Genomic DNA, 27,108 nt, shown 5'->3' with positions numbered 1-27,108 from the left:
GGCGTGTCGATGGTTTTGTCACAATGGAATGGCCTAGAAATGGCCGTCCAGAACCAATGGGGTGGCCGGGACTCCACCCACAAAGCTCAACAACTCTCTGCCGATATTCTCTCTTGGTTCTCTCAATCTAAAGGTTCTTTCTTTTTGTCCGATGCATCACTTGCGTATAACTTTTAAAATCTTTATGGTTATTATCGCTGTAAAGTTAGATTGTCTGATAAAGAGAATATTTCCACAATATACGTGTTCATGTGCAGCGCCACGGTACGTGGAAGATCTAGAAAATTTGCTCCATGAACGTATGCTTCTCTCTTTCAACACAGATATTGAGGATGGCAGCGTCGAGGAGGTATATATGAATCATTTATATCTACTACAATCCTACTATCTCATATGATTTGTAAATAATTCCACTACTTAATTAGAATAGATAGGCTTTGATTAATGTTGAGATAGCATTACATAAGTAATAGATGTTCCTGTATATGATCATGATCATCGGTAGGGAAGTGATTTCCTTTTAATATATATTTCCATTTATATCTAACTAGACTCAAATCTTATCAGATAATACTTAGGTGCTCACTAATGAGTACCTTATATACTCACTTTTTATTATGACTCAATCAAAAGATGTCACGTGTTTTCTGTTTTTTAAAGTCCAAGAAAATTGGGTGCACTTTTGCTCACCACCCTCATTTTATTTATCATTGTTGTATGAATATAAAATTTGAGATTTAAATCTATCTATTACATATATTTTAAAATTTAAACTTATCTAACGTAATGAATAGGATGGTGAGCATCACCATCACTTGAGAGTGGTGAGCAGAAATATTCACAAAAAAATTTAAATACCATGTCTATTATTTTTAAAACAGTAAAACATAAGTTAAACTATCGTTGGGCTAAAATCAAAAGTAAGATATGCATTCACTAGTAAATACTTAAGTATTATAATTATTTTAATTATCATTTTTTGGAGTTAATTTGATCTAGCAGGTGGCAGAACAATTGATGATTGTACATGACGAATACTTGGATGGGAACCATTAGGCCATCCCCAATGGAAATGTCAAATTATGACAATCAATTACAATTGATGGCTGATGTAGCCATCTGAAGTTTTATGTCAAATTTTGTGTTTTTCCAATTAAATTGTCAAATATTATTTTCTTATAAATGTAAGCTTTAATTTATAGGAAAACTAATGAAAATGACTTGAAAACTTTGAGTTTTAACAAAAATGACAAAATCAAAGGTAATGTGAATAGTACCATGATTGACTTTTTAATGTAAAAATGTGGTTTTTCATTAAAGTGAACAGTACCGGAAATTTTTCGTTAAAGTTTCCTTAAATTATTGTATTTATTTAAAAAAATATTGAAACAAATTTTTATTCACTTAAATACTAGCGGAACAAGCGACTCACCATTAAAATTAATATAAAAAAAATTTGGCGTTGGAGTCAAATTTGACTCTAACCACAAAAGCATTACAATTCAGTTAACAAACTGCACACAAATAATTAATTATTAGCCATAATTAGCCTGCAAATAATCTATCATAATTATCATATGATCTCACAAGGATGAAGGCAGAAGGATCAATTTATTTATCTTTCAAGAAAAAATTGCACAAATGGCATCCCATAACTTTCCTCTTTACAGTTAACTACCCAAGCTTCATTTTCATTTCCTCTATAATGTATGCAAAATGCAGGAAAATAGTTTCTTTGGAATGCCTTGGGTTACCATATTCTTTAACCTCATCTCTCTTTCCAATTTACTTGTTTTTTTTTTTGGGTGAACATTTGTGGGGGAATACAACACAATGACTTTTTAGAAGGTCACCCTTCCTAATACTATTCTCGTCCAAACTTGCTTAACTTTGGAATTGTGATAGGATCCAGTGCATGTGAGTTGATATGATCCCATCCCCAATTTACTTGTTTATTCCCAGCTACTTAACGACAAGATGCATTAGATTTGGCCCGAGTTTTGAATAACTAGGTCTGCAAATACCATCCAAACTAAAATTGTTTTCATTAGACGGACCCAGTTTTTTCGTTAAAATTTAGTCGAAACATACCATATGCAACATTGAGCCTTTTTCCTTGGGTATTTTTGCTACTTAAATGACCCCTAGATGATGACTTGGGTATACATTCAGTTGATTAATACTCGTAGGACATATCTTCGACTTTTAAAAAAATTTGATTTACATTAATCATTAATGATGTATAAACCAACCAAGAAAATGAAAAAGGTAATTTCCCAATTACCGTTTTCCGGCGTTTCAAACACGGGATCCAATCACCATCTCCGGCGAATGAGGACGATTGTTTAATTCTGCGAACCAGAAAGGACGATAGTATTCGCCGTGAGGAGGGCATTCAACTTCTGTGAGGTTATGAAGTTCCATGTAAACACTGTGCTAGTATATTGATAAATTAACAGCTGCATATTTACTTGAGGACATAGTAAAAGGGTGATTCTGCATCCACATATTACTTCAAATCCTTACTTTTTTCATCATTTTTATTTTACTGACCGGGAGTAAAAAGTTAACGGATAACATATAGTGGAACAAATGGGCAAACATATCACACAATGCCGAAGCCATGCAACTCTTAGAAGGAGACTAAAACAACAACCCAGTTTTCAATCTCCGACCGAGACATCACCGCTGTCCCACAATCAGGGAAGACCTCAGCCAGGAAATCTGACATTGCCAAATCCATACTAGCTGAGGCTCAGCATGGAGGGGATAAAAAAAGCATGAAAGAAAGGGGCGGAGCATATCAAGCGGGAGAATCAGATGAAATAAAATTCGACTTAAAAAATCTTCGAGGCAACTCATCAATAGTACTCAGCCGATGATCATCACGAAAATGAGAGACATCGTCACAAAAGAAACATCAGAGAAGAACTAAGAAAAGCAGAGAGATTTTCATTTTATAACCATCAAGGAATTGCCTGGCTCTTGGTGTTGGAATAAAGGCAGATAACTTCCATCAAAATTTCCAAAATTGGTTTTCACAAGCAGTTGAAATTGAACAAAAGAATCTCCAGAACTAAGGTCGACTAGCTAAACCCCGCTTAAGAGAACTACAGAACAATTCCGGCTAAACAACGGATATGGTTGAATTTTTAAGTTGAAAGAGTATAGACAACGTACAACCATAATTTAGAATTAAAAATTCAATCGTACAACCAACATGATCAGCAGAAAAAGGGAAGTGAGTTCCGTACTCCCCTTTTCGCTCCTGCGCTCCTCTTGCATTAAATGAAACGAGAATCAAGGAACAGAAACAAGGAGAGCGGTGTCAAACGAAGAAAACAGGAGTGTGAAAATCACAACGGGCGTAAAACCACATGCCAAAAACATACCAATAAGAACACCATTGCATCATCGTCGCCAAAACCAACATTTCTTTCATTCAACAAGCAGCATATAACAACTAGTTCCACCAACAACAGCCTCAAAAGGGTTGCAAGCTAAATCCAATTTAATTGGAACAACTAAAATTATAGCCCAAAGAAGTAAAAAGGTTAAAAAAAAAACAGAGATAATTACTGTACAAGCACAAGGCGGTTACCCATACCTCCTCTGAAACCCCCGCCCCCATTCCCGTCGCCACCGCCCCAAACCTCTCCGCCACCATCACCACCGTCCGAATTCCCCACCCCCTTGGCCTTCGGCACCGTCACGATAAGCTCCCCGTCAACAAAAACCGCGCTGGCCAGCTCGGGCCGAGTCGATTCCGGCAGCCTAAACCTCCACATATCGAGTTCCAGCTCGTCCAACGTTAATTCCACCGACCCACTTTCCCGAACGACGATTTTGGTCACCCCGGGATAGATTTCGACGGTATGGGCCCTGACGTCGTCGCCGATATTATCGGCTTCGGCGACAAATCGGAAGCAATCGGGGTTCTCCTGGACCAGAACGTCGGCGTCGGATCGAAAGGGGAGCTCCAGGACCCGGCTGAAGACATGGGGGAGACGGCGGAGCTTCTTGTGGTTCGGACCCAAAAGTGCCTGCGCTTCAGAAACTGAGTTTCTTGAGCTGTATTGGACGGTGATGTTGCGCTTCCTGGGCATGGGGTGGACCTTCATGGTTTGGGCGGTTTCAGTGGCAGTTACGGCGGCGGTGGCGGTGGTTGTGCAGAAGAAATAGAGGGATTGGGACAAGATTAATAGAAAGATGAAAGATGCCCTTCTTCTGGAAAAGGCAGTCCAACCTTGGGTGGGAATCAGAATCCTGATTGGGTGGTTGTTTTTATCAAACGGAGGAATCATAAAGGATTGGTGGGAAATTTGATTTGGGAATTTCTTGGGTTTTGCTTGGTGAGAAATACTCTAACCCTAGAAATTGGATAGGATTGAAATTGAATTGGATTGGATTGAATTGAATTGAATTTTTCCCAATTTCTCTCTGATAATGAGATAATGGGGATTGAAATTGCAAAAGGGAGTTATGGAAATCTCCCTTTCTGGGTAAGCAAAGTGGCTGCAGAGCCCATTGGAATTTGGGGGGAATCACAGCAAAATATATAAAAGGCAAGATGGTTTCGGTTTCATCCTTGGAGTTTTACTGTAATCCCAATTTTGGTCTTCTTTTTTTTCAATTATTTTGGACCATTCAAACTATTTATAGCTTTTTTGGTGTGATTTGACAAAAGTAAAAAAAACAAATTATTCTTTCTGTAATTATATAATAATACAGATGCATAGGGTGTAATTTCTTAGTAATTGTAAGTCGCCCTCTAAGCTCATGACTCCTGACCCAATTTGTGAAATCCTTTGGTTTGCATGTTTTCGTTTTTATTATGTCATAACTTCGTAAACATGTTTGTTTGTTTGTGTTTTTTTTTTTTTTTTTTTTTCAGAACCAACTTTGTGAACATTTTTTGGGATTTCTTATGATTTATTTTTAGTGGAGCACGAGTGATTTATGCGTACCAACATGTCCTTGTGAGAAGAACAATTGGAAATGACTGCTTACTATTATTTTCTAGATTGAGGAGCAAAAGAAGGGAAAGTAACACACATGCAACCATTATAATGTGATTATAACATTCCGTGTTAATGATACAACGGTATACAAAGAAAAATTATACATGACACTATGATGGTTGTATGCCTATGACATAAAAGTCTTTCTGATTAAAGTTTGTTGTATCTAATGCTCTAGCGATCAGTCATTTATCTTCTTCCTTTTAAGAAAAAGAATAAATAATGTTAACCACATGAGTTACAAATTCTTTGCTACTACTTTTTTATTTATTAAAAAAAATCATGATATTCAATATAATAATCTCCCATCATAATATTCAACCTAATATTTAACACAATTTCCACCATAATTTAAAAATGTCATGACTAGTCTTATCCTTCAAGACACGGAATGTGACATCCCACATCACCTAGAGGAGTGATCCTTATACGTATATTCCCATCTCTACCTAGCACGAGGCCTTTTGAGAGCTCACTGGCTTCGGGTTCCGTAGGAACTCTGAAGTTAAGCAAGAAGGGGGCTAGAGCAATCCCATGATGGGTGACCCATTGGGAAGTTGCTCGTGAGTTCCCAAAAACAAAACCGTGAGGGAATGGTAAGCCCACAATATCGTGCTACGGTGGTAGAGCTTGCCCAGGAAGTGGTCCCCCCCGGGCGGGACATCCCACATCACGCAGGGGAGTGATCCTTATATGTATATTCTCATCCCTACCTAGCACGAGGCCTTTTGGGAGCTCATTGACTTCGGGTTCCGTAGGAACTCCAGGGCCGGGAAGTGATCTGCCTCGGGCCGGGATGTGACACGGAATACCTCAAATTTCAAGTTTCGACAAAAATGAAAATACAACAATCTCCCATCATTATCTTTTTTTGTTCGAGCTCGTAGATAAGATCTCTAATTCCTCACTCCAAATCCTAAACCTAGGATCTATTATAATTTATAATTATAACAACAACAATACAATATATGATTGAGAAAACCAAATGTTGGAACTGTGTTTTCTGTGGGACTTGGAGTCCCACATCGCCCAAACATGTTTCTCATTTAGTCTTTATAAGTGAGTTCACTCACTTATAGTTTGAAAAGAATTGGGCCAAAGCCATGGACCTTGGGCCTTAGAATTGGAGAGTTTGGGTGTATATATTAAATGTCAAAGATGGGCCTTGGGCCTTGGGGCTCTTGGGCTCGGATGGACGAAAAACACAAGTTACGTTTTTGATTTTTTGGATTCGGTTTTTGACAGTTATGATCAGTTTTTGTGAAAGGTTGCATTCAGTTTTCTTTTTACAAAAACTTGATAAGAATGAACGGTTGGAGAAGTTCAACTGATGCCATTATATATATGGCAATAAAACTCAGAAACAAATATCAAGTTTTCCAGATTTATTCCTTCATATTCCGCTGAGAACCACACAACCAATTCGCCAAGAATCCAAGTTCGAGTGCAAGAACTTGGATTAGATAGTTGTATCCTGCAAGATAGACGTCCATCGAACTGCTGCACAAGTGTAGGGACGAGTTTCTGTCTTAGGAGATTGCTCTGCAAGCCTCTATCGTCTAAGAACAAGTCAGTGATTTGTGTTTCTATATATAATTACACTAAGTGTTTATGTTTTAATATATTGTGTTTGTTGTTGCGTTTTACCATTTGTAATAAAACTGTGCAAATTTGTTGTATAATACATACTTAACATTTGATTGTTTCTAACAATCTAAGACAGAAACTATGGATCAATCAAATGTTGGTGTTGTCAAGCAACATGTTGAGAAACCTGAGAAGTTCAAGGGAGTTGATTTCAAACGTTGGCAACAGAAGATGTTGTTCTACTTAACAACTCTGAACTTGAGTCATGTGATTACTTCTGAGTCCCCCAAAGCACCAGAAGAGGGAGACATTCCTGCCGAAATTCTGCAGGCTATAGAAGCCTGGACTCACAGTGAATTTCTATGCAGGAACTACATTCTGAATGCTCTAGATGACTCTCTGTATGATGTTTATTCATCATATAAGACAGCGAAAGATCTGTGGGAGTCTCTGGATAAGAAGTACAAGTCTGAAGTGGCAAGTTCCAAGAAGTTTGTAATTGGAAAATTTCTGAATTACAAGATGAGTGACAACAAGTCTGTTGTCAAGCAAGTTGAAGAACTCCAAGTGATTGTTCATGAGTTAGATGAAGAAAATCTTGGTCTGAAAGAAGGCTTTGTGGTTGGCTCTATCATAGAGAAACTGCCTTCGAATTGGAAGGACTTCAAGATTTATCTGAAGCATCTAACTGAAGACATGAACATGGATCAGTTGATTCTCAAACTGCGTGTGGAGGAGGATCATCGAAAAAATGAGAAGTATGATGTCTCATCGCTGGAGGCAAAGGCCAATGTTGTGGAAGGAGGTGACTCACACAAGGCAAGGCACCATCAGAAAAACAAAGGCAAGGATGCTGCAAAGAAAGCAATGACTGCTGTGAAAGGGAAAACCTTCAAGAAAATCAAAGGAGGTTGCTGGGTTTGTGGAAAGACAGGTCATAGGGCAAAGGATTGCCGCCATAAGAAGGATCAGAATTCTGGAAGTTCCAATCAAGCAAATGTTGCAGAAGACACATTTGTTGCTGTTGTCTCTGAAGTCAATTTATTGACTAATTCAAATGACTGGTTTGTTGATACAGGAGCAACAAGGCATGTGTGTGCTGATCGAAATTTATTTGTTACTTACCAATCTGTTGATGGTGGAGAAAATCTGTACATGGGAAATGCAACTGCGTCTGCCGTTGCAGGGAAGGGAAAAGTGACGCTCAAACTCACTTCCGGAAAAGAGCTTTCACTTACCAATGTTCTGCATGTTCCAGATATTCGTAAGAACCTGATTTCTGGATCACTTCTGAGTAACAAAGGTTTCAAAATTGTGTTTGAATCTGATAAGTTTGTAATCACCAAAGGTGGGATGTATGTGGGAAAGGGCTACCTGGCTGAGGGGCTCTTCAAAATGAATGTACTTTCTGTTAATGCTATGAATAACAATAACAAGCCAAGTGCTTCTTCTGCTTACTTGATTGAGTCCTCTACATTATGGCATGCAAGATTAGGTCATGTTAATTTTCGTTCTCTTCAAAGAATGGTTAACTTAGGCCTATTGCCAAAATGTTTCATGAACAAAGTATCTAAATGTGAGATATGCACAGAATCTAAATATGCAAGACACTCATATAAATCTGTGGAAAAATCCAACGAAATTCTTGGTTCAATCCATAGTGATCTTTGTGATTTCAAATCCACACCAACTCGTGGAGGAAAGAACTATTATATTTCCTTCATTGATGATTGCAGCAAGTATTGTTATGTCTATTTGATTCATAGTAAAGATGAAGCTTTAAACATGTTTAAGACATTTAAAGCCGAAGTCGAAAATCAACTAGACAAAAGAATAAAGGTCTTAAGATCGGATAGAGGTGGTGAATACGAATCTAAAGACTTTGAAGAATTTTGTTCAACACATGGAATAATACATCAAACAACGGCACCATATACTCCTCAACAAAATGGAGTGGCTGAACGGAAAAATCGTACATTGAAGGATATGATTAATTCCATGTTGAACAGTTCTGGTGCACCACATAATTTATGGGGTGAGGCACTCCTTGCTGCAAATACGATTTTGAACCGAATTCCACATAAGAAGACTAATCAATCTCCTTATGAAATCTGGAAAGGTAGGTTACCTACATATAAAACCTTGAAGGTGTGGGGTTGTCTTGCAAAAGTTCAAGTGCCTCTTCCGAAGAGACAAAAACTTGGACCAAAAACAGTGGATTGTATCTTTATTGGTCATGCCTATAATAGTTCGGCATATAGATTTTTGGTTCATAAATCTGAAATTGCAGACATTCATATAAACACTATACTTGAATCTGCAGAAGTTGAGTTCTTTGAGGAAATTTTTCCTTACAAAGATAGGTCATATGTTTTGAACAAAAGAGTACATGAGGTTACTACAAGAAATGATGACGATAATCATGCCTCAACTTCGAGAGTTCAAATCCAAGATTTGGAACCACGAAAGAGTAAAAGAGCAAAAATTGCAAAGGATTTTGGTCCTGATTTCCTCACTTTTGTGACTGAAGAAGAGCCTCAAACTTATAAGGCTGCATTAGAATCGTCTGAAGCACCTTATTGGAAAGAAGCTATTCAAAGTGAAATAGAATCCATCATGCAAAATAATACATGGGAATTGGTTAATTTGCCTCCTGGAAATAAACCAATAGGACACAAATGGATTTTCAAGAGGAAATTGAGACCGGATGGTACCATAGACAAGTATAAGGCTCGTTTAGTTGCCAAAGGGTATCGTCAAAAAGAAGGACTTGACTATTTTGACACTTATTCACCAGTAGCTAGAATAACATCTATAAGGTTATTAATAGCTATAGCGTCTGTGTACAATCTTGAGATACATCAAATGGATGTCAAGACTGCATTTCTAAATGGTGAATTAGACGAAGAAATATATATGGATCAACCTGAAGGTTTCATTGTCAAGGGTCAAGAAAAGAAAGTTTGTAAGTTGATTAAATCATTATATGGACTCAAACAAGCGCCTAAGCAATGGCATGAAAAATTTGATCATAATATGATTACGAATGGATTTGTAATCAATGAAAGTGATAAATGCATTTATGTTAAGAAAACGAAAAATGCTTGTGTTATTGTATGTCTATATGTTGATGACATGCTTATAATGGGAACAAACAAAGATGTGATTAACTCCACGAAGAAAATGCTAAATTCCAGTTTTGACATGAAAGATATGGGATTAGCTGATGTGATTCTTGGAGTTCGAATTCTAAGGAATCCAGATGGATATGTCCTAACTCAATCACATTATGTGGAAAAGGTTCTAAGAAGGTTTGGACATTATGATTGTAAACCTGCAGTAACTCCTTTTGATCCCATTCATAAACTTACTAAAAACGAAGAAGATAGCGTATCTCAATTGGAGTATACCCAAGTTATAGGTTGCTTGATGTACATTATGAATTGTACAAGACCTGATCTTGCTTATTCAATAAGCCGACTAAGTAGGTATTCAAGTAATCCTGGAAGAGATCATTGGAATGCTTTAATAAGGGTATTAAGATATTTAAAGCATACACTAAACTATGGTTTGCATTACACTCAATATCCCCCAGTATTAGAAGGATATAGTGATGCAAATTGGATTTCAGGGAGCACAGACAGTAAATCCACAAGTGGATATGTATTTACACTTGGTGGAGCAGCTGTGTCATGGAAATCATCCAAGCAAACATGTATAGCACGTTCGACAATGGAATCAGAGTTTATAGCTTTAGATACAGCTGCTGATGAAGCTGAATGGCTTAAACATTTTCTGGAAGATATTCCATTCTGGCCCAAGCCTGTGACTGCAATATGTATACATTGTGACAGCATGGCTGCACAAGGTCGAGCCAAAAACGCTGAATATAATGGGAAGTCGAGACATATAAGGCGACGACATAAAACCATTAGACAATTACTCAAGAATGGAACTATTTCCATTGATTATATTAAATCTAAGGAGAATATTGCCGATCCTTTGACAAAAGGCCTATCCAAGGATCAAGTGGCATTTACATCGAGGGGAATGGGTTTAAAGCCAACTCAATGAGTTATAACTTGACGGAAACCTAACCTAGCTAATTGGAGATCCCATGGTCTAGGTTCAATAGGCAAACTAGTTGAGGAAAACTCAAAGTAAACAACACAATCTTTACTCATTCTTATGATGGAAAACAGTGTGTTGCCTGTTAGACGAAAAGGGTGAATAACTATTCTTAATAATGCTAATATCTTATGATTAAGATGAATAGAACAGAATATTCTTCATTAGCATTACCTATATGAGATTGATGTGGGGTCGCATCTTTGAGAATTGGTATGGCTACAATTCTCTAAAGGTCTCATGAAACCAGGATATGTTCAGGACCAAAATGAACACAACCGTATGAATTGACGTGTGTCAAGATGTGATATGTGTGATACTTATTGTTTCGATTTTACTACAAAGAATGATCAGTTCAAGATAGAAAATTCACTGCTTCATTATGTAAAACCGGTAAGTACTCACTAGAGAAGGTTCAAGTCCAAAAGACACCTATCCCGATGCGTATCATATCTAAGTTCTCTGGAAGTACATTACTAATGTCACTAGTATCTTATTTTCAATTCAAATGTGGGGTATTGCTAAAGTTTGAATAGAAAATGTGGGGTATTGTTGGAACTGTGTTTTCTGTGGGACTTGGAGTCCCACATCGCCCAAACATGTTTCTCATTTAGTCTTTATAAGTGAGTTCACTCACTTATAGTTTGAAAAGAATTGGGCCAAAGCCATGGACCTTGGGCCTTAGAATTGGAGAGTTTGGGTGTATATATTAAATGTCAAAGATGGGCCTTGGGCCTTGGGGCTCTTGGGCTCGGATGGACGAAAAACACAAGTTACGTTTTTGATTTTTTTGGATTCGGTTTTTGACAGTTATGATCAGTTTTTGTGAAAGGTTGCATTCAGTTTTCTTTTTACAAAAACTTGATAAGAATGAACGGTTGGAGAAGTTCAACTGATGCCATTATATATATGGCAATAAAACTCAGAAACAAATATCAAGTTTTCCAGATTTATTCCTTCATATTCCGCTGAGAACCACACAACCAATTCGCCAAGAATCCAAGTTCGAGTGCAAGAACTTGGATTAGATAGTTGTATCCTGCAAGATAGACGTCCATCGAACTGCTGCACAAGTGTAGGGACGAGTTTCTGTCTTAGGAGATTGCTCTGCAAGCCTCTATCGTCTAAGAACAAGTCAGTGATTTGTGTTTCTATATATAATTACACTAAGTGTTTATGTTTTAATATATTGTGTTTGTTGTTGCGTTTTACCATTTGTAATAAAACTGTGCAAATTTGTTGTATAATACATACTTAACATTTGATTGTTTCTAACACCAAATTGACAAAAAACAAGTGATTCCATATATCATGCAATCTTCTTATTTATAAGACCAAGGAAGAAAGGGACATTCCCTCTCCAATATTCGTTGGCAATTTCTTAGAAGTTACCTTCCCTCCTCCACCCTTGTCTAATATGGCTTTATACAAATTTAAAATCGATCAACTTTGCATGAGCTCTTTTATCAAAGAAATTAGAAAATACAAGACATTTTTTATGTGTGCATATTCTATGTAATTATATAAGGGTGTATATTTGCTCATCGACTTAAAGCAGTTTTGAGCATCACCACTGCAATAATTGTTGTTAGATGAATATGATTTAATTAATCTACTGAATAATTCTCGAAACTTAAACTCAATTAAAAGATAAGATGGTGAGCAAAACTATTCGTATTGTATAAAGACAGAATGAAGGTTCCTCGATCCTTCGCAGAAGAGGTGGCCAACTAAAACAAAACAATCTTAATTTATTGTCCCTATGAAGTTTTGGATCAAATGCAGACAGAGACATGGTGCTCGGTGAGAAACAAAACCACCATTGGCTATTGAAACTCAAAACCAGCACGTATGGATTTGTTTTTTTTTTTTTCCTTGTTTTTTTTTTTTTTTTTATTATCTTTGAAATTACTCCAGAGATTAGAGAGTATTTTTGGGGACATTTGTTGACCATAAAATTCAAGATCTGCTTACCAGCAATCCACTTAAAGATGGTTGATGCACACTAGGAATGGACAATGGTTATGGCGGGCGAGTAATCGCGATTATTTACCCATAACCATTTATGTTACCATAACCGTTTATAAACGATTCATACCCATAACCGTGTACTCATTTAACCATAACCATTTACCCATTTAACCATAACCATTTACTCGTTTATCCTTTTTTTACCCATTTACCCCTTTTTTCACCCGTCTACATGTTTTTTTTTAACAACTTAAAAATTACAAAAGAAAAATTTGTCATAATTTTCATTTTCTAACAATTAAACACCGTTATAGGTATATTTTTGCATGCATTTCCCTATTTTAATCATTTAAGTCCCCATACAATTCCAATAATTGAAATAATAGTTTACGAATGATATTTTTCTGCTACACCCGAGCAAGTCTTTAATTATAATCCATATAATTACAAAGTAAAACTTTTTAAAAACAAAAAGTAGTCATTATCTTGAATATTTGATGATTCAAATACTTTCATAATATCCCTCTTAATAGTAATTCTAGAAATAGCCTTAAATAAGGGTGGTCCACCGTAGATAAAAGATACTCACGTAAGATAATCATATAAGCTAGCTCTTTCCTAGCATTACCTTCATCAAAACTATATGCACCATGTTTAACAGGCCCATCACCAGTTTTAACTGGACTCTTTTTCTTTGTCGTCAATATAAGACATGTTCTAACATGTAAACGTAAAGATGAAAAGGGTCTGGACTAGAGGGGGAAGAGAGAGAGAGAGAGAGAGAGAGAGAGAGAGAGAGAGAGAGAGAGAGAGTTCTTTGTCGTCAGTATAAGACATGTTCTAACATGTAAACGGAAAGATGAAGAGGGTCCGGACTAGAGGAGAGAGAGAGAGAGAGAGAGCCCGCTTCTAAAACCCTCAAAATCCCTGATAGATACCCGTTATAACCATGGGTAAAACTAATAACCGTCTATTTAAATTTCACAGATAAACGGTTATACCTATAACCGTTTATTCGTCTAAACGGTTACCCATAACCGTAACCGTGAACTTTAAATGGACGGGTAACCGCGGTTACCCAAACCCATGAGTATTTTGCCCATCCATAATGCACACAACAATTCTCCCTGACTATGCGTTGTGTGATCTTGTGGCGCTTCTTTCGCTTGTGAATAAAACGTCTTTCCAACCAAATGATAAAACTAACCAGGTATTTTAATATCGCTTGTACTAAAAAAACAAAAACTCGCCACTTATTTATTGTTATTCAAGTGCATAAGGAGCCCAAATGGAACTTAACTAATGATTCATCGATAATTAAACAGCGGTGAAAAGTAGATCACAGTAAACTTGCCTGATACCGTTGTAAATTCAGACAGATACGCTCTCTTCCTGAAGAAGTTTGACAAACACTAAACAACTAAAAGAGCAATTAAGCTCTCACCGTTCACCTTTCACCTTTCATCTTCTCCGCTGCTCAACCACATTAAACTTACTGTTACATGTGTTGCATTTTTAGTACTTCTTCCTCATGGTGCATACGACGCGTACGGTGAGATCTTCTATGTTTATGAGTATGTACTTTTGGGGGACTGTCAGTGCTAGAGGTACTCGGAAGAAGAATCTCCTCCCTTGTTGTATTACCAAACACGCAATCAAAGGGTCGACCATTGAATCAACATTAGAGTTCATCTACAAAAAGAGATGGCGTCAGAATGGAAGAGTTGCCATGAAAGTATAGAGTAACGTCCTCATCATTATTAAGGTATCTACATAGACAACGGGTAAGAGCGAGAATCCTGTCGGGAAGTGCAGAGTACAAATGATCCCCTACAATAGTACCATTCACTGTTGATTTCATCATGTAACTTTTCTGAAGACAAGCCTGCAAAAGAGATCTAAATCTATATCACCTAAGAAGTAAGGTTTGCCACCGGTATAGGCACAGGGCATGATACTTTCTTTGGCACGCAAATTTGATCTGGGTAGGATAGGTTTTCTGTACCATTACCATGTAATGGTTCACATGCATTTGGTGGGTATAATGTTCAACTATATGAACAGTAAAGTTTATAATTTACAAACTATTTTACGTAGACATTCCTCAACAGTGACCAAGTTTCTGCTATATCTAAATTCCAAAATCTTCTCCTGCACTACTATGGCTACTTATAAAATTGGGGTGGTGCTATCCACACATCCATTTTTACCTCTCACACACCCCTCCTAATTTCTTACCGTCAGATCGAATGAATTGAAGAAGATCAATGGACAAAAATTAACAAGGGTGTATGGGAGGTAAAAGGGGTGTGTGAATAGCACTACCCTAAAACTAAACTCATCAGTAATTTAATGCAACCATTTCTAAGAAAAGAAATTACTAGATAAGTATTCTTACAGGAACTTGTTTAGGAGCAAAACGTTTTTTGTCAGAGTCATTCTGGATGTTCTGGGAATCACTGTCAGAAGCACTCTGATGGTCGCCATGCGAAGCCTGTTCTGAATCACCTTGAGGGTCGCTGTAATCTGTTCTTCGACCATGGGTAATGTTATCACTAAAATAATTCCGATAACGCCACCTCAGTGCTGGTTGATCTGAGTTCGCATCATCAAAAACTTTCTCAGAGTAGAACTGTTTAGAGATAAGCCGCATCATAGAAGGATCATTCTGATACTTTTTCACCATTCTGTTATTTGAATCACAGTTCATAGTTCAATAATTCAAGAATTCCAATTAAAGTTAGTTGAAAACAAGATATCGGTCATATACTAAAGTGCATATATTTTCCTGGATAAATAGATGTACAGTACATGTCCCAAATATATTCAGATAATTACATACAAAATCCAACTATCCAAGTAAACAAAGGCATGCCAGAGATGTGAAGAAAGGGCAGACACTAGTCATATACAGAAGTGAAGTTTTCGTGAATGGATAAATGTACTCTGACATCTGACTTCAATTCGATAAGTGTAAGAAAGAAATTTTTTTTTGGTCGGACGAAAGACAATGAACCTAAAATTTCAAATTAATAACTCCTAATTACAACTCATGAAGAATAGATCCACACCAAGATGGCTAAAGATCTTTGGATATCTGACATCACCAACCATGGGCAGCTAACATGTTCTACTCATGCATACCAGAAGAAAATCAGTGTTTCTAGAAAATTGCAGAGTGAATTCATCAAAAATCATAAAAAGAAGTAAGGTGACATACATAGTTGCTAACTCTGCCTGCAATCGACTTCCATCCTGAGAAAGAATATGGTCAACACATGAGTTTAAGGACCTCGAGAAGATCCATAGTCCAAATGTAGCAGCAGCTCCTGCAGAAACATAAAACTTGTTCATAGGAGAATTTGATAGGTAGCTATGATTCATATATATATATATATATATATATATATATATAGAGAGAGAGAGAGAGAGAGAGAGAGAGAGAGAGAGAGAGTTTAACTCACCTCCTGAAAGGTTAAGTCGAACAAACTTATTCAGCTTCTTTGATGCTGGATAAAACATTGAGATTGTTAAAAGAATGAAACATATAAATAAACGACAATGAGAAACGAAGTAATAACCATCCAAACTTACAATAAACAAAACTTGAATCGTTATTGGACCCCAAAAGAAGAACGTCTAAATGTAAATTAAATGGAACAAAAAAATTACGATAACTGTTTATTAAAGATCCTACAACTTTTCACCAGCCTGCTCACTCGAATGATTATAAATGAGTATAAAGGTGATTTGCAGACGGTAAATATTCATAAAAGCTCCAGGAAACGTGTAAGATTACAATTCTGTGAATCATATAATATCAATTGCACAGCTGATATCCTCTCCCTTGTACTGTTTCAAAAAGTGCATAATTAAGAAAAGAAGAAAAAAGAACAGGATGGAAAAATGTATTAACTAGAATGCTATGGATTGTTATTTTCCAAGCAGGGAAAGCCAACATATTTGTACAGTGTACGCAGTACATATCTTTTTCATTTGAACATACGTGCGGCAATCTGTGAACGCCTAATGATAACTACCTTAAAACCATGGAACAACGAAAACTCGAAATACCAGAGAACCAATGTTTCTCTATCCAAAACCAATCCACATTGTTGTAACTGAAAATGACCCAATGTAAACTCTCAATCCAAATAATGAGAAACCCACGTTTCTCTATCCGAAACCAATACAAACTCTCGTAACATAAAATCACCAAATCAAAAGTGGGGTTTGCAGCTTTTACTGAATGTGAATCCGAAATGTGAGTGGAGTTGGATAATATCGAAAAAGCCTTGACTGTACCATTATCACTATCATACAATTGAAAATTAAAAAGTGGGGGTTTGCAGCTTTTGCTGAATGTGAATCCAAAATGTGTGTGGAATTGGATAAAGTATCGAAAAAGTCTTGACTGTACCATTATCACTATCATACAATTGAAAATTCCGACCTCCCAATGAATTGAAATATACAGAAAACATAGTTGGAAGATAAAAATTCACAAAAAAAAAAAAAAAAAAAAAAAAAAAAAAACAAGGACAAGAACCCAGAACAAGAAAATTGACAAATTAGATAGAGACAGACCTGTCCAGGCAACGGTAGCAGCAGCAAGACCTCCGAACGTAAACTCCCTGACAGCTTTGGACTTGCACGTAAAAAGAAGCTTAATTTCTTCAGGGGTCAATTTGACCTGCAACGCACAGTTGGTGCATCAAGGTTAGCAATTGATGTAATTTTGGGTACCATTTCGGTAATCCTGAATTGGGATTAGGGTATCGAGGATTTTGGCGCCTGAAATTTGCGAAATTTGTGAAATGGGAGTGAAAATTTTTACCTGTTTGTACCTGAGATGTTGCTCCAGCTCGAACAAAGCTTCTCCCATTTTGTTGTTTTGGGCTTTCAGATCATTAAGTTTCCTCCGTTATATACCAGAAATGGTATTGGCGTTACTGTGCATTCCTCACTTCGCGTGTATTTTTCACAATTCCACACACACACACACACACACACACACACACACACATATATATATAGATATATATAATATATATATCTTAAAATTTTCATTCTACATATTAAACTTTCTATATTATATATATATAACACACACACACATACATATATATCTATCTTAAAATTTTCATTCTATATTTTAAACTTTCTATATTTTTAAACTTTATATATATATATATGTATGTATGTATGTATGTATAAAAGCATCGGATTTACAAAGACGCACATGAATAGAAACGACTTGTCGTTTGGTACTGTAGTCGTATGATTAATTTTTGAGAAAATTAATGAAAAAGATTTGAAAATTTTGAGTTTTAACGATAAGGATAAATGTGAATAGTATCACGATTGACTTTTTTAGTGTAAAAATATAGTTTTTTTTGTTAAAGTGAACAGTATCAAGAGTTTTTCGTTAAAGTTTTCTTACTCCCGCTCCATTTTCTTTACATGTTATCCATCATCAAAATTTTTGTACCATTTAAAACTTGTTATAAACTTTGAGAACTAGCTTTGTTTCTCAAAATGTAGTTTTCTTGAGCCAAAACTACACCCAAACATCATGGCATTGGCACAAAAACTGAAATTTTCTACGATTATGAAGTCGTTACCTTATTCAACGGATTAGACTAATGGTGTTAACTGAATGCTATTGTGATGAAAATGAAAAACAAATAAGCTACATGATCTAGAGTTAAAATTCGAGCGAATACAGGGACGTTAATGAAATTTCCCTATATTTAATTTGAACAGAAAAGTGCCTCTGCGGCTGTGTTTCCCTCCATTTCTTTCATCCCCACCTCCAAACCCAGAACTTTCAACAAATTTCAATGGTGAAGAAGTCCTGAGAAGTGAGAAACCACTCAAACCAACCATTTTCCTTCATTTTCTCACCTCCCAAACACAATGTCCAGCCTTCCCCACACCACCCTAGCCCTCCCTCCCCACCCGAACCCGTACCCTAACACACCCGCAACCCTCTCCACCGCCGTATCCTCCGCCAGAAGCCTCACCCACCTCAAACAAGTCCACGCTCAAATCCTAAAATCCAACCTCGACCGCCCCGACTCCCTCCTTTACAATCTCCTCCTCTCCTCCTGCACCCTCTCGCCGAGCCTCCACTACCCTCTTTCCATCTTCAACCAAATCCCCAAACCCCAAATCCATATGTGCAACAAGCTCCTGCGCGAGTTCTCACGATGCGCTGAGCCCGATAAGGCCCTTTTGGTGTATGAGAGGATGAGGAGGGAGGATGTGGGGGTGGACAGGTTCAGCATTCCGCCGCTGCTGAAGGCGGTGGCCAGAGCTTCGGCTTTGAGTGAAGGGATGGAGATTCACGGTGTAGCTTGGAAGTTGGGTTTTCATTCGGACCCGTTTGTGGAGACCGGGTTGGTCAGAATGTATGCCGCTTGTGGGAGGATCATGGATGCACGGTTGATGTTTGATAAAATGTCTCGCAGAGATGTGGTTGCCTGGAGTATTATGATTAACGGGTATGATTTGGTCTGATGTTTTCAAGTTAAACAATGTGATTATCTTATTAATGGTTTCGAGAATCCCAAGAATTAAGGCTTTAATTTACTCAGGAAAACAATTTTTTTGAAGGATTTTCAGCTGTATATTATTTCAACAATTTGCTAAAATTGTAACCCGGGAAATTTCGCAAACAGGTACTGTCAGAGTGGCCATTTCGACACCGCATTCCGCCTGTTTGAAGAGATGAAGAACTCTAATGCGGAGCCAGATCCAGATGAGATGATACTTTCTGCCATTCTTTCAGCTTGTGGTCATGCTGGAAAGTTGGCTTATGGGAAAGCAATCCATGACTTCATTATGGAGAATGATATTGTGGTTGACTCTCATTTACAGAGTGCACTTATCGCCATGTATGCAGGTAGTGGCTCTATGGACTTGGCTCAGCAGTTGTTTGACAAGACATCACAAAAAAATTTTGTAGTTGCAACCGCAATGGTTTCTGGGTATTCAAAACTGGGACGGGTTGAAGATGCACGTTTGATTTTTGACCAAATTGTTGAGAAGGACTTGGTCTGCTGGAGCGCCATGATATCTGGTTATGCAGAAAGTGATCAACCTCAAGAGGCTCTTAGATTGTTTGCTGAAATGGAAGCTTCGGGGTTAAGACCTGATCCAGTGACCATGTTGAGTGTCATTTCAGCTTGCGGTCATCTTGGTGCACTGGATCAAGCTAAGTGGGTTCATTTATATGTTGACAAGAATGGATTTGGCAGAGTTTTGTCTGTCAACAATGCGCTGATTGATATGTATGCCAAATGCGGGAACCTGGAAAAAGCAACAGAGGTGTTTGAGAACATGAGAAGAAGAAATGTGATATCTGGACCACTATGATTAGCGCCTTTGCGATACATGGGGAGGCTAGTAATGCACTAAACTTCTTCAATCAAATGAAAGATGAAAATTTTGAGCCAAATGGGGTTACATTTGTGGGCGTGCTTTATGCTTGTAGCCATATGGGGTTAGTTGAGGAGGGTAGAAGAGTCTTTGAATCGATGATTGATGAATACAACATCACTCCGAAACATGAGCACTATGGATGCATGGTTGACCTCTTTGGTCGTGCCGGTCTTTTGAGAGAAGCTCTTGAGGTTATAGAGGCAATGCCCTTTGCACCGAATGTTGTCATTTGGGGATCTTTGATGGCTGCTTGTCAGATTCATGGTGAGACTGAATTAGGAGAATATGCTGCAAGACAGCTTCTTGAGCTGGAACCAGACCATGATGGAGCCCTTGTGGCGTTATCAAACATTTACGCAAAACAAGGAAGATGGGAAGATGTTGGCATTGTGAGGAAAACAATGAAAAGCAGTGGTATATCTAAGGAGAGGGGGTATAGCAGGATAGAACTAAACAACGAGGTACACGAGTTTTTAATGGCAGATAGAAATCATAAACAAGCAGATCAGATCTATGAAAAATTAGACGAGGTAGTTAGTGAGGTGAAGCGGGTTGGTTATACTCCCAACACGAGTTGCGTTTTGTTTGATTTAGAAGAGGAAGAAAAGAAGGAAGCGATTCTCTTGCACAGTGAGAAGTTGGCTCTTTCTTACGGTTTGATAAGTAAGAAGCAAGGTTCAAGCATTCACATAGTTAAGAATCTCCGGATTTGCGAAGACTGCCATACTTTCATGAAGTTGGCTTCAAAGGTGTATGAGAGAGAGATTATTGTCAGAGATAGGACTAGGTTTCATCACTACAAACATGGTTTATGCTCTTGTAACGACTATTGGTAACTGTATTCTGTCTGAGATTAAATATCATTGTACAACTATTTATTAAAATGTGGATACGAAATTATTCGCTGAAACAAATCAATATAGGTATTAGAAAATAAATAATATGATTACTTTTCAGTTGATTAACAGTGTTTATGGCCTCTAATATTTACAAACACTTCCCGGGAATTGTATATTCTGGAAATTTGCAGGTCGAACAGAGAAAAACTCAAATGCAGTATTTCAAGAGGAAGGACGTAGTAAGGTAAAAACTCTTCAGCTGCAATGTCATTTGGAGCCATGTTGAAAAAGAGATTTTGTTTGCCGAAACACGAAAGAAGCTTTTCATTTAGAACAGTTTGAGATGCTATCTATATGGATTCCTATAGCCAAGCAGAACCTAGTTTGTTGTTGCTAGTTAATCAAAATCAGGAAAACAACAATTTCCCTGATTAGTACATATATACAGCTCGAGATCAAATTAACGATTAAGCTCAACAGGTTACGCAACACCACATAATGAAGGGACATTTTTTCGAATCTTCTCACAAGACATGAGATCCGGATATCTGCTGAGAGAAGACAGTGCACCTCCGATGATGTCCCCTTAGTCTCCTTAGGTTGGGATTTTGATGTTGTAGTTTGCAGAACTTTCAACTTGCTGGTTGTTGCCAAAAGTAGATAAGATCCAAAACTTCTGCTGCATCTTTCCAAGCTTTCTGGAGATCATATTCTTAAAGAAGGCTAGTGCTGCTGAAACCAATCTTTGGTTATCAAATGTCGTGCTCCACCAATACTCAAGAATCCATGTATTCGGATCTAGCCGCACAGCTGAGGCACCCCAACTTCTCTGCACCCAGGAAGTGTTTGGCGCCCGAATCACATAGCCGCCAACCTTTCCATCCGACCACTTCTCATCAACAACAAAAAAAGAGGTAAGGAAGTAGCATATGTTTGTACATCATGATAATATGATGCTAACAGAAATTTCATCTAGCTCAAAAGTTTTTAGCATTACCTCTGTGACTCTGCCGGATAAGATTGTGAAAGACCGGGAAGAAAACCCACTCGTGAGCAACCCGGCTGTCTGCAAAGGCCATCCCCATATTCTCACCTCCTCGATTGCAGATTTGTACAACGTGCAATGTGAGCTCAGAAGCAAACCATCCTAACATGTCATCATATAACCAGTCTGTGAGTTTTTAAACAGAAATTTCAAGTTCGTTACCAAATAATGCTGATTGAACTTTTAAAGGAAATGTCTGCTTACTAGTACCTGACTAATATCCCAAATAGAATTAGGACAGCTGCAATTCGAAACTCTGCCCGGAACAAGACCCTGCATCTCTTTCTGCAAGAACCCAGCCTGCCATTCAAATCATCCAGAACCCAAGACTTTTCACCAACATTTCTCACAATCTCCGGCAAGAGAATAGGTTTTAAAGCCCCTGAAACCATATTAGAAAACCCCACATAAACCAAGCTTAAACCCAAAATCAATCTCCAAATTTCACACCCAAAACCCCTTTTTCTCTCCCTATTCTTAACCTTCTCCTTCGATTTCAATCTTGCAGCCGGTTTAAGCTCCGGAGACATAGGAATCGGAGGAGAGCCTGAAGTGGGTGTGGACAAAATCGAAGCTTCGAAAGAGATGGGAGTGCGTTTGACACTCGGGTTGTTCTTGGGCCTTGAAGATGAGAACTTGGTGAGCGAGGTTTTCTGGATGCTGAAAGGCATGAGATCGAGAGTGGCATTGATACTGGCCAAGCACATTTCGCAGTTGCAGTTGGCATCTTTTCGGCATCCTGGGTAGTAGCAGCTGTCGCGGTTTTCAGATCTGTCGTCATCCATGGCGGTGGTGGTGCTCGATTTCACTGAGGATGATGTCGTTGTTGTCGTCGACGGCGACGATGAGAGGGCGGATTTCATGGCTGCTTGAGCGTTTCGGGGTTTAGGAGAAAGGCTTTGTTTCGTTGACATGGTCTTTGAAGCGTTCACAACTATGCTGTGTGGGGACAGATATGGTTTTTAAAATTCGAATCCCCAACGGTCATATATGGCATGATCAGGTGGGAGGTAATTTGTTAAACCCACCCCATGGTCAAGGGTTTGCTGTCTCCAAATTTGATGTCTCCTACATGTGTCTCCTCTCATTTATTGACATGTGTACAACCCCTTAACCTTAACTCAACTCTGTTAACTTTTATTAAATTAACAAATAAATACTACCAAAAAATGAATGGGGAGAGATCATCAGATCTCTCTCACCAAAGTCACACAATCAATTAATTCGGATCCGTAAAATTTGATATAACGGCTAAAATTATTATAACTTTTAAAGGAACTTCCTGTTTGTCACCGTTAGATCAAATTTCAAATGTCCGAATTAATTGATTGTGTGATTTTGGTGGGAGAGATCCGGAGAGGATCTCTTCCCAAAAAGAATAAACAAAGAAATTCGCAGATGCTAAGTCACAACTTCGTCAGCAACCACAGGTGGTAACAGGAGCATTTTTGCTCACTATTATAACTATGATGTATGCTCATCATGTACTTAATTATTTGTTATGTGTCTGTTTAACTAACTTTAGTTAACTTTCACATATTATTTTTTCAATTTTGTAAGAAATTAATCAAAATTAAGTAAAAAAATACATAACAAATGATTAAGTATATAATAAATATACACTAAAATTTATGATGGTGAACAAAAATGTTTCTCGTGATAACCCCTCTTCTACTGGTTGCCACCATTCCTGAACTCCTCGCTCTCTCTTTTTCTCCTGGCTCAAGATTCCGATAGCCATCTTCCATATTTAACAATTGATTTTTATTTGCCAAAATAATTAAATTAATATTATGTGTTTTTTGTCATTTTATACAATCATAGCTATTTCATATAAAAATTTATCAAACACAATGATATTGCTTTTCTTTTTTTTGTTTTTCTTTTTTTTTTTATTTTTTATTTTTTATTTTTTATGCTAAAAACACTTTATTGTTTTATTACACAGTTACTTATTCTCATAACACAGTAAAAGTTTTTTTTTTTTTCAAAACACATCAATACCAAACTAGCCCTAAGAAATGAGATTATTTGTTAACTAGCTTAACAAAATTAGGACGCTGAGGAAATATTATGTTCATGCATCATCATTGCTTCCATTGTGTTAAATGCATTGTATTTATTGTCCTACTAAGCTAGTAGCTCACCCCTTATAAATTATTAACAAGTGAGACTTGAAAAGTAGTCGACTTTCACCGGAAGTCTTAAGGAAATTTTACAATGTAAATTCGAGTGTTCTCTTATGTTGTAAATTAAGGTTTGTTTAAATAAGGAACAAGAGTTCCATACGGTTGCCTTTTGTATTCTGGAAAGACAAAGGATGAATTGTAAAGTAAAAACAAACTCAAGTTTAGTTTGTTTGTTGTTAGTTGCTCTGGGGTCTTTCTTTTATTATTTTATTTTTGTCACATCTGAATTACGAAAATTGTATATTCTATATTTGAGATGCGATTCACACCTTAATTCCAAACTTGGCTTTAGTTTCCGAATTGAGGCGTGCCTTGCATTCATTATTTAAGGCATCAAAGAGCCCTTGACTTGCACTATATTGATGCGACAAGGCGTAATATGTTTGTTGATTTGAACATTAGTAAAACAAAGGCTAGTTGTGGCACGCTTGCTTTGTAATTGCTGGTTAAAAACAAAACAAAAAAACTACAAAAACAAGCCCAATATCAAATCGCAATATCACGAGTAGAACTAAATAATAATTAATTGGTACCATATGTCTACACATGTGTTTTACATACACTGTAATTTGCTCCTGTTTATTGAGAAATGCAGGGTTTCCTGCACGCCGCACAAAAACCTTTGCTATCAGATTCATATGATATATATGCTGCATGCGATGTCGTACCAAGAAACTGACAATTCAGGTCAGACATGGCATCGATCTTTACTAACAAAGGAATACGATATTCAGTTAAGCATACACTGACACTTGAATAAGCCCGGTAACAGATCGCTTCTGGACTGGACCGATCCTAAACCTAATTGTGCCGCAATTAACTATAGTATGTCTCAAGAGACTAGATTAATTAGATCATATGAACTTACGATTCTTTAACTATTAACATGTACATTTTACATATTTATATACCAACTGTTTCATCATATATGTTTAGGGGTGATTTTGGTATGGTTACCGTATCAAAAGCACCGTACCAATTACCATACCAAACTTTTGGTATTATTGAAGTTTGATATATCAAATAGTTCGATTAGCATGGTATAGTAATGATAATTACAACTTTATTTTGAGCCCTTTTTGGGGCCAAAATCTGAAGAAAAAAAATTTCATCAACCCAATTCAAGGCCCACTTTTTTCAATTTTTATGCCCTTATCTCATATTTTACATGCACAATCATATAACTCTATAATTAATTCATACCCTTCAGATGATTTAACCATACTTGAAGCAAGCAGGTAGCAAGCACTGACAGTAAAAAACTACAGGCAACAAGCACATGCGGTTACACACCAACACAAATCCCATCATGTTTCATGTAATTGACACTCATTAAATATATACTATTTTATATATATTTCATGTACTAATCACTACATATATATATATTTTTTTTTCCGATACGATACGGTAATACCACGGTAATAGTATTGAATACCAATACTGTACCAGAAAACTTTGGTTCGGTACATTACTGTGCCATTACCAATTGGTACAAGATCAATATGATACGGTTGACAATTCGGTTGACACGGTAATTTGGCAAAAAAATCCACCTCTATATATGTTACATATATATATGGCATCATCGTTCATATAATATTTGCGATCTTAATCAGCTTACTGTCCCACACAATTCTTCTTCATGCGAAACTGGGGGAATATGTATAAGAGAAGAGTTAAACATAATGTTATAGAAGACAAATTATGTTCAATCTAAAAATGGATGATCTAGGACGGTTAATTAGATTGATGCTCGTGAATAACTGATCCTAGTATGTTTTTGAGATGGCTTCCTTGTATTTTCAATCAAGGAAGGACTCTAATGGTATTCATACGTGCCAAGTGTAGCTTAAGCAACATTATGGTACTCTTGATGATAAAAGATTGTTGAAATTTTATTCCCTATTCGCTGAATATTATAGTGGGAAAGGTCATGCAGTAGGTAATACATGTTGAGTCTTATTTAGTGGGAAAAGTCAAAAGGTTAAGATTTTCCCTGACCATTTGTCTTTCCAACCATGGAAAGAAGAGTAAGACATATCCCACATCAAATGGACCATAATAAATCAAAATTCCACTACCTTCATATTATATTAATTATTCCAACCCAGCAAGAAGTATGGTTGCAATTAGTTCATGAGAAGATGATGAATCGCCCACTTGGGATGTGCTTGCTGATCTTGTGTACTTTTTTGGCGATGAAGAAGAAGATGACATGTCTGACCTTCTCCTAAGCATCTGCCTCATCCCATCTGCCACTCTCACTGCAGGGTTGGATTTGAATTTACCACAAAATGACATGTGTGCCCTCACAGCTTCCTCCATGCCAAATGGCTGCTTGCTGCCCTTGCCAACCTCATCTCTCACTGCTTCTGAGCACAACCCACACAGCCATTTCCCATCAAACTTTGCCTTCACTTGTGTGATGTAGTCTTGCGTGCAATCCTCTTTTAGTCCACAACACTCACACCTCACCATCTCAATCTCCATTCTTTTTCTTTTTTCCTTTGTTTTCTGCTTAGCTGAGTAGCAAAGCTCTGATGAATTGTCAAGGGATTCAAGAGAAAAGTGAGATGTTTTTATTTGTTGGATTGGATTGCAATGATGGGGTAGAAAGTGGGGTTTCTTTTCATTTGTTTTCTCTATTGAGATGTGTTGCTCGCTTGGTTGCTTCATAAACTGTGAAGTGTTTGATTTACGAGAGCTTTTATGGTTAGGATTTTCCTTTTCTATTGGTTATTAGGAATTCAGGAGATGAGAGGACGGAGAGAGGAAAGAGAGGGGAAAGAGGGGGGCCGGTGGGGGGCGGGGGAGAGAGCTCTTATAAGACCAGGGTAAGGAAAAGTGCCATAATTTCCTCCATGTTCTAAGGAACATGG

General features: G+C 37.3%; 5 protein-coding genes across 6 annotated transcripts; 1 reads left to right on the top strand and 4 right to left on the bottom strand.

Annotated features, from left to right (window-relative positions):
• Nucleotides 1–3,411: 3,411 nt before the first annotated feature.
• On the bottom strand, nt 3,412–4,502 carry LOC103959230. Its single transcript, XM_009371577.3, has one exon. The coding sequence runs from the start codon at nt 4,302–4,304 to the stop codon at nt 3,576–3,578; it is 729 nt and encodes a 242-aa protein (XP_009369852.2). The 5' UTR covers nt 4,305–4,502; the 3' UTR covers nt 3,412–3,575.
• Nucleotides 4,503–13,938: 9,436 nt separating this feature from the next.
• Nucleotides 13,939–17,696, bottom strand: LOC103937656. The gene is made up of 6 exons (XM_009347605.3): nt 17,545–17,696; nt 17,295–17,400; nt 16,172–16,216; nt 15,928–16,036; nt 15,106–15,394; nt 13,939–14,399 (listed from the first exon to the last, which is right to left on the bottom strand). Exons 1-6 carry the CDS (start codon nt 17,590–17,592, stop codon nt 14,223–14,225), a joined length of 774 nt encoding a protein of 257 aa, XP_009345880.2. The 5' UTR covers nt 17,593–17,696; the 3' UTR covers nt 13,939–14,222.
• A 930-nt stretch (nt 17,697–18,626) lies between these two features.
• LOC103959232 (pentatricopeptide repeat-containing protein At4g14820) lies at nt 18,627–21,118 on the top strand. The gene is given in 3 exon segments (XM_009371580.3): nt 18,627–19,213; nt 19,391–20,070; nt 20,073–21,118. Coding segments are annotated over 3 exon segments (2,184 nt in total). The 3' UTR covers nt 20,990–21,118.
• A 156-nt stretch (nt 21,119–21,274) lies between these two features.
• On the bottom strand, nt 21,275–23,259 carry LOC103928042. 2 transcript variants are annotated; one of them, XR_007258436.1, is made up of 3 exons: nt 22,248–23,259; nt 21,990–22,163; nt 21,275–21,881 (listed from the first exon to the last, which is right to left on the bottom strand). XR_007258436.1 is itself a non-coding variant. In XM_009337051.3 (3 exons), exons 1-3 carry the CDS (start codon nt 22,314–22,316, stop codon nt 21,588–21,590), a joined length of 513 nt encoding a protein of 170 aa, XP_009335326.3. In that variant the 5' UTR covers nt 22,317–23,244; the 3' UTR covers nt 21,275–21,587. The 2 variants fall into 2 exon arrangements, 1 of the variants encoding a protein (XP_009335326.3); XM_009337051.3 differs by having other exon boundaries at nt 21,990–22,139; nt 22,248–23,244.
• Nucleotides 23,260–26,099: 2,840 nt separating this feature from the next.
• Nucleotides 26,100–27,108, bottom strand: LOC103959234. The gene has a single exon (XM_009371582.3). It carries the CDS (start codon nt 26,903–26,905, stop codon nt 26,327–26,329), a length of 579 nt encoding a protein of 192 aa, XP_009369857.2. The 5' UTR covers nt 26,906–27,108; the 3' UTR covers nt 26,100–26,326.

Source organism: the organism of the source record quoted next, unplaced genomic scaffold (genome assembly GCF_019419815.1).
Source record: "Pyrus x bretschneideri cultivar Hongxiangsu unplaced genomic scaffold, Pyrus_bretschneideri_v1 Contig21, whole genome shotgun sequence".
Lineage (NCBI taxonomy): Eukaryota > Viridiplantae > Streptophyta > Magnoliopsida > Rosales > Rosaceae > Pyrus > Pyrus x bretschneideri.
Note: the sequence above shows the minus strand (reverse complement) of the source record. Positions and strands in the feature narration are given on the sequence as shown.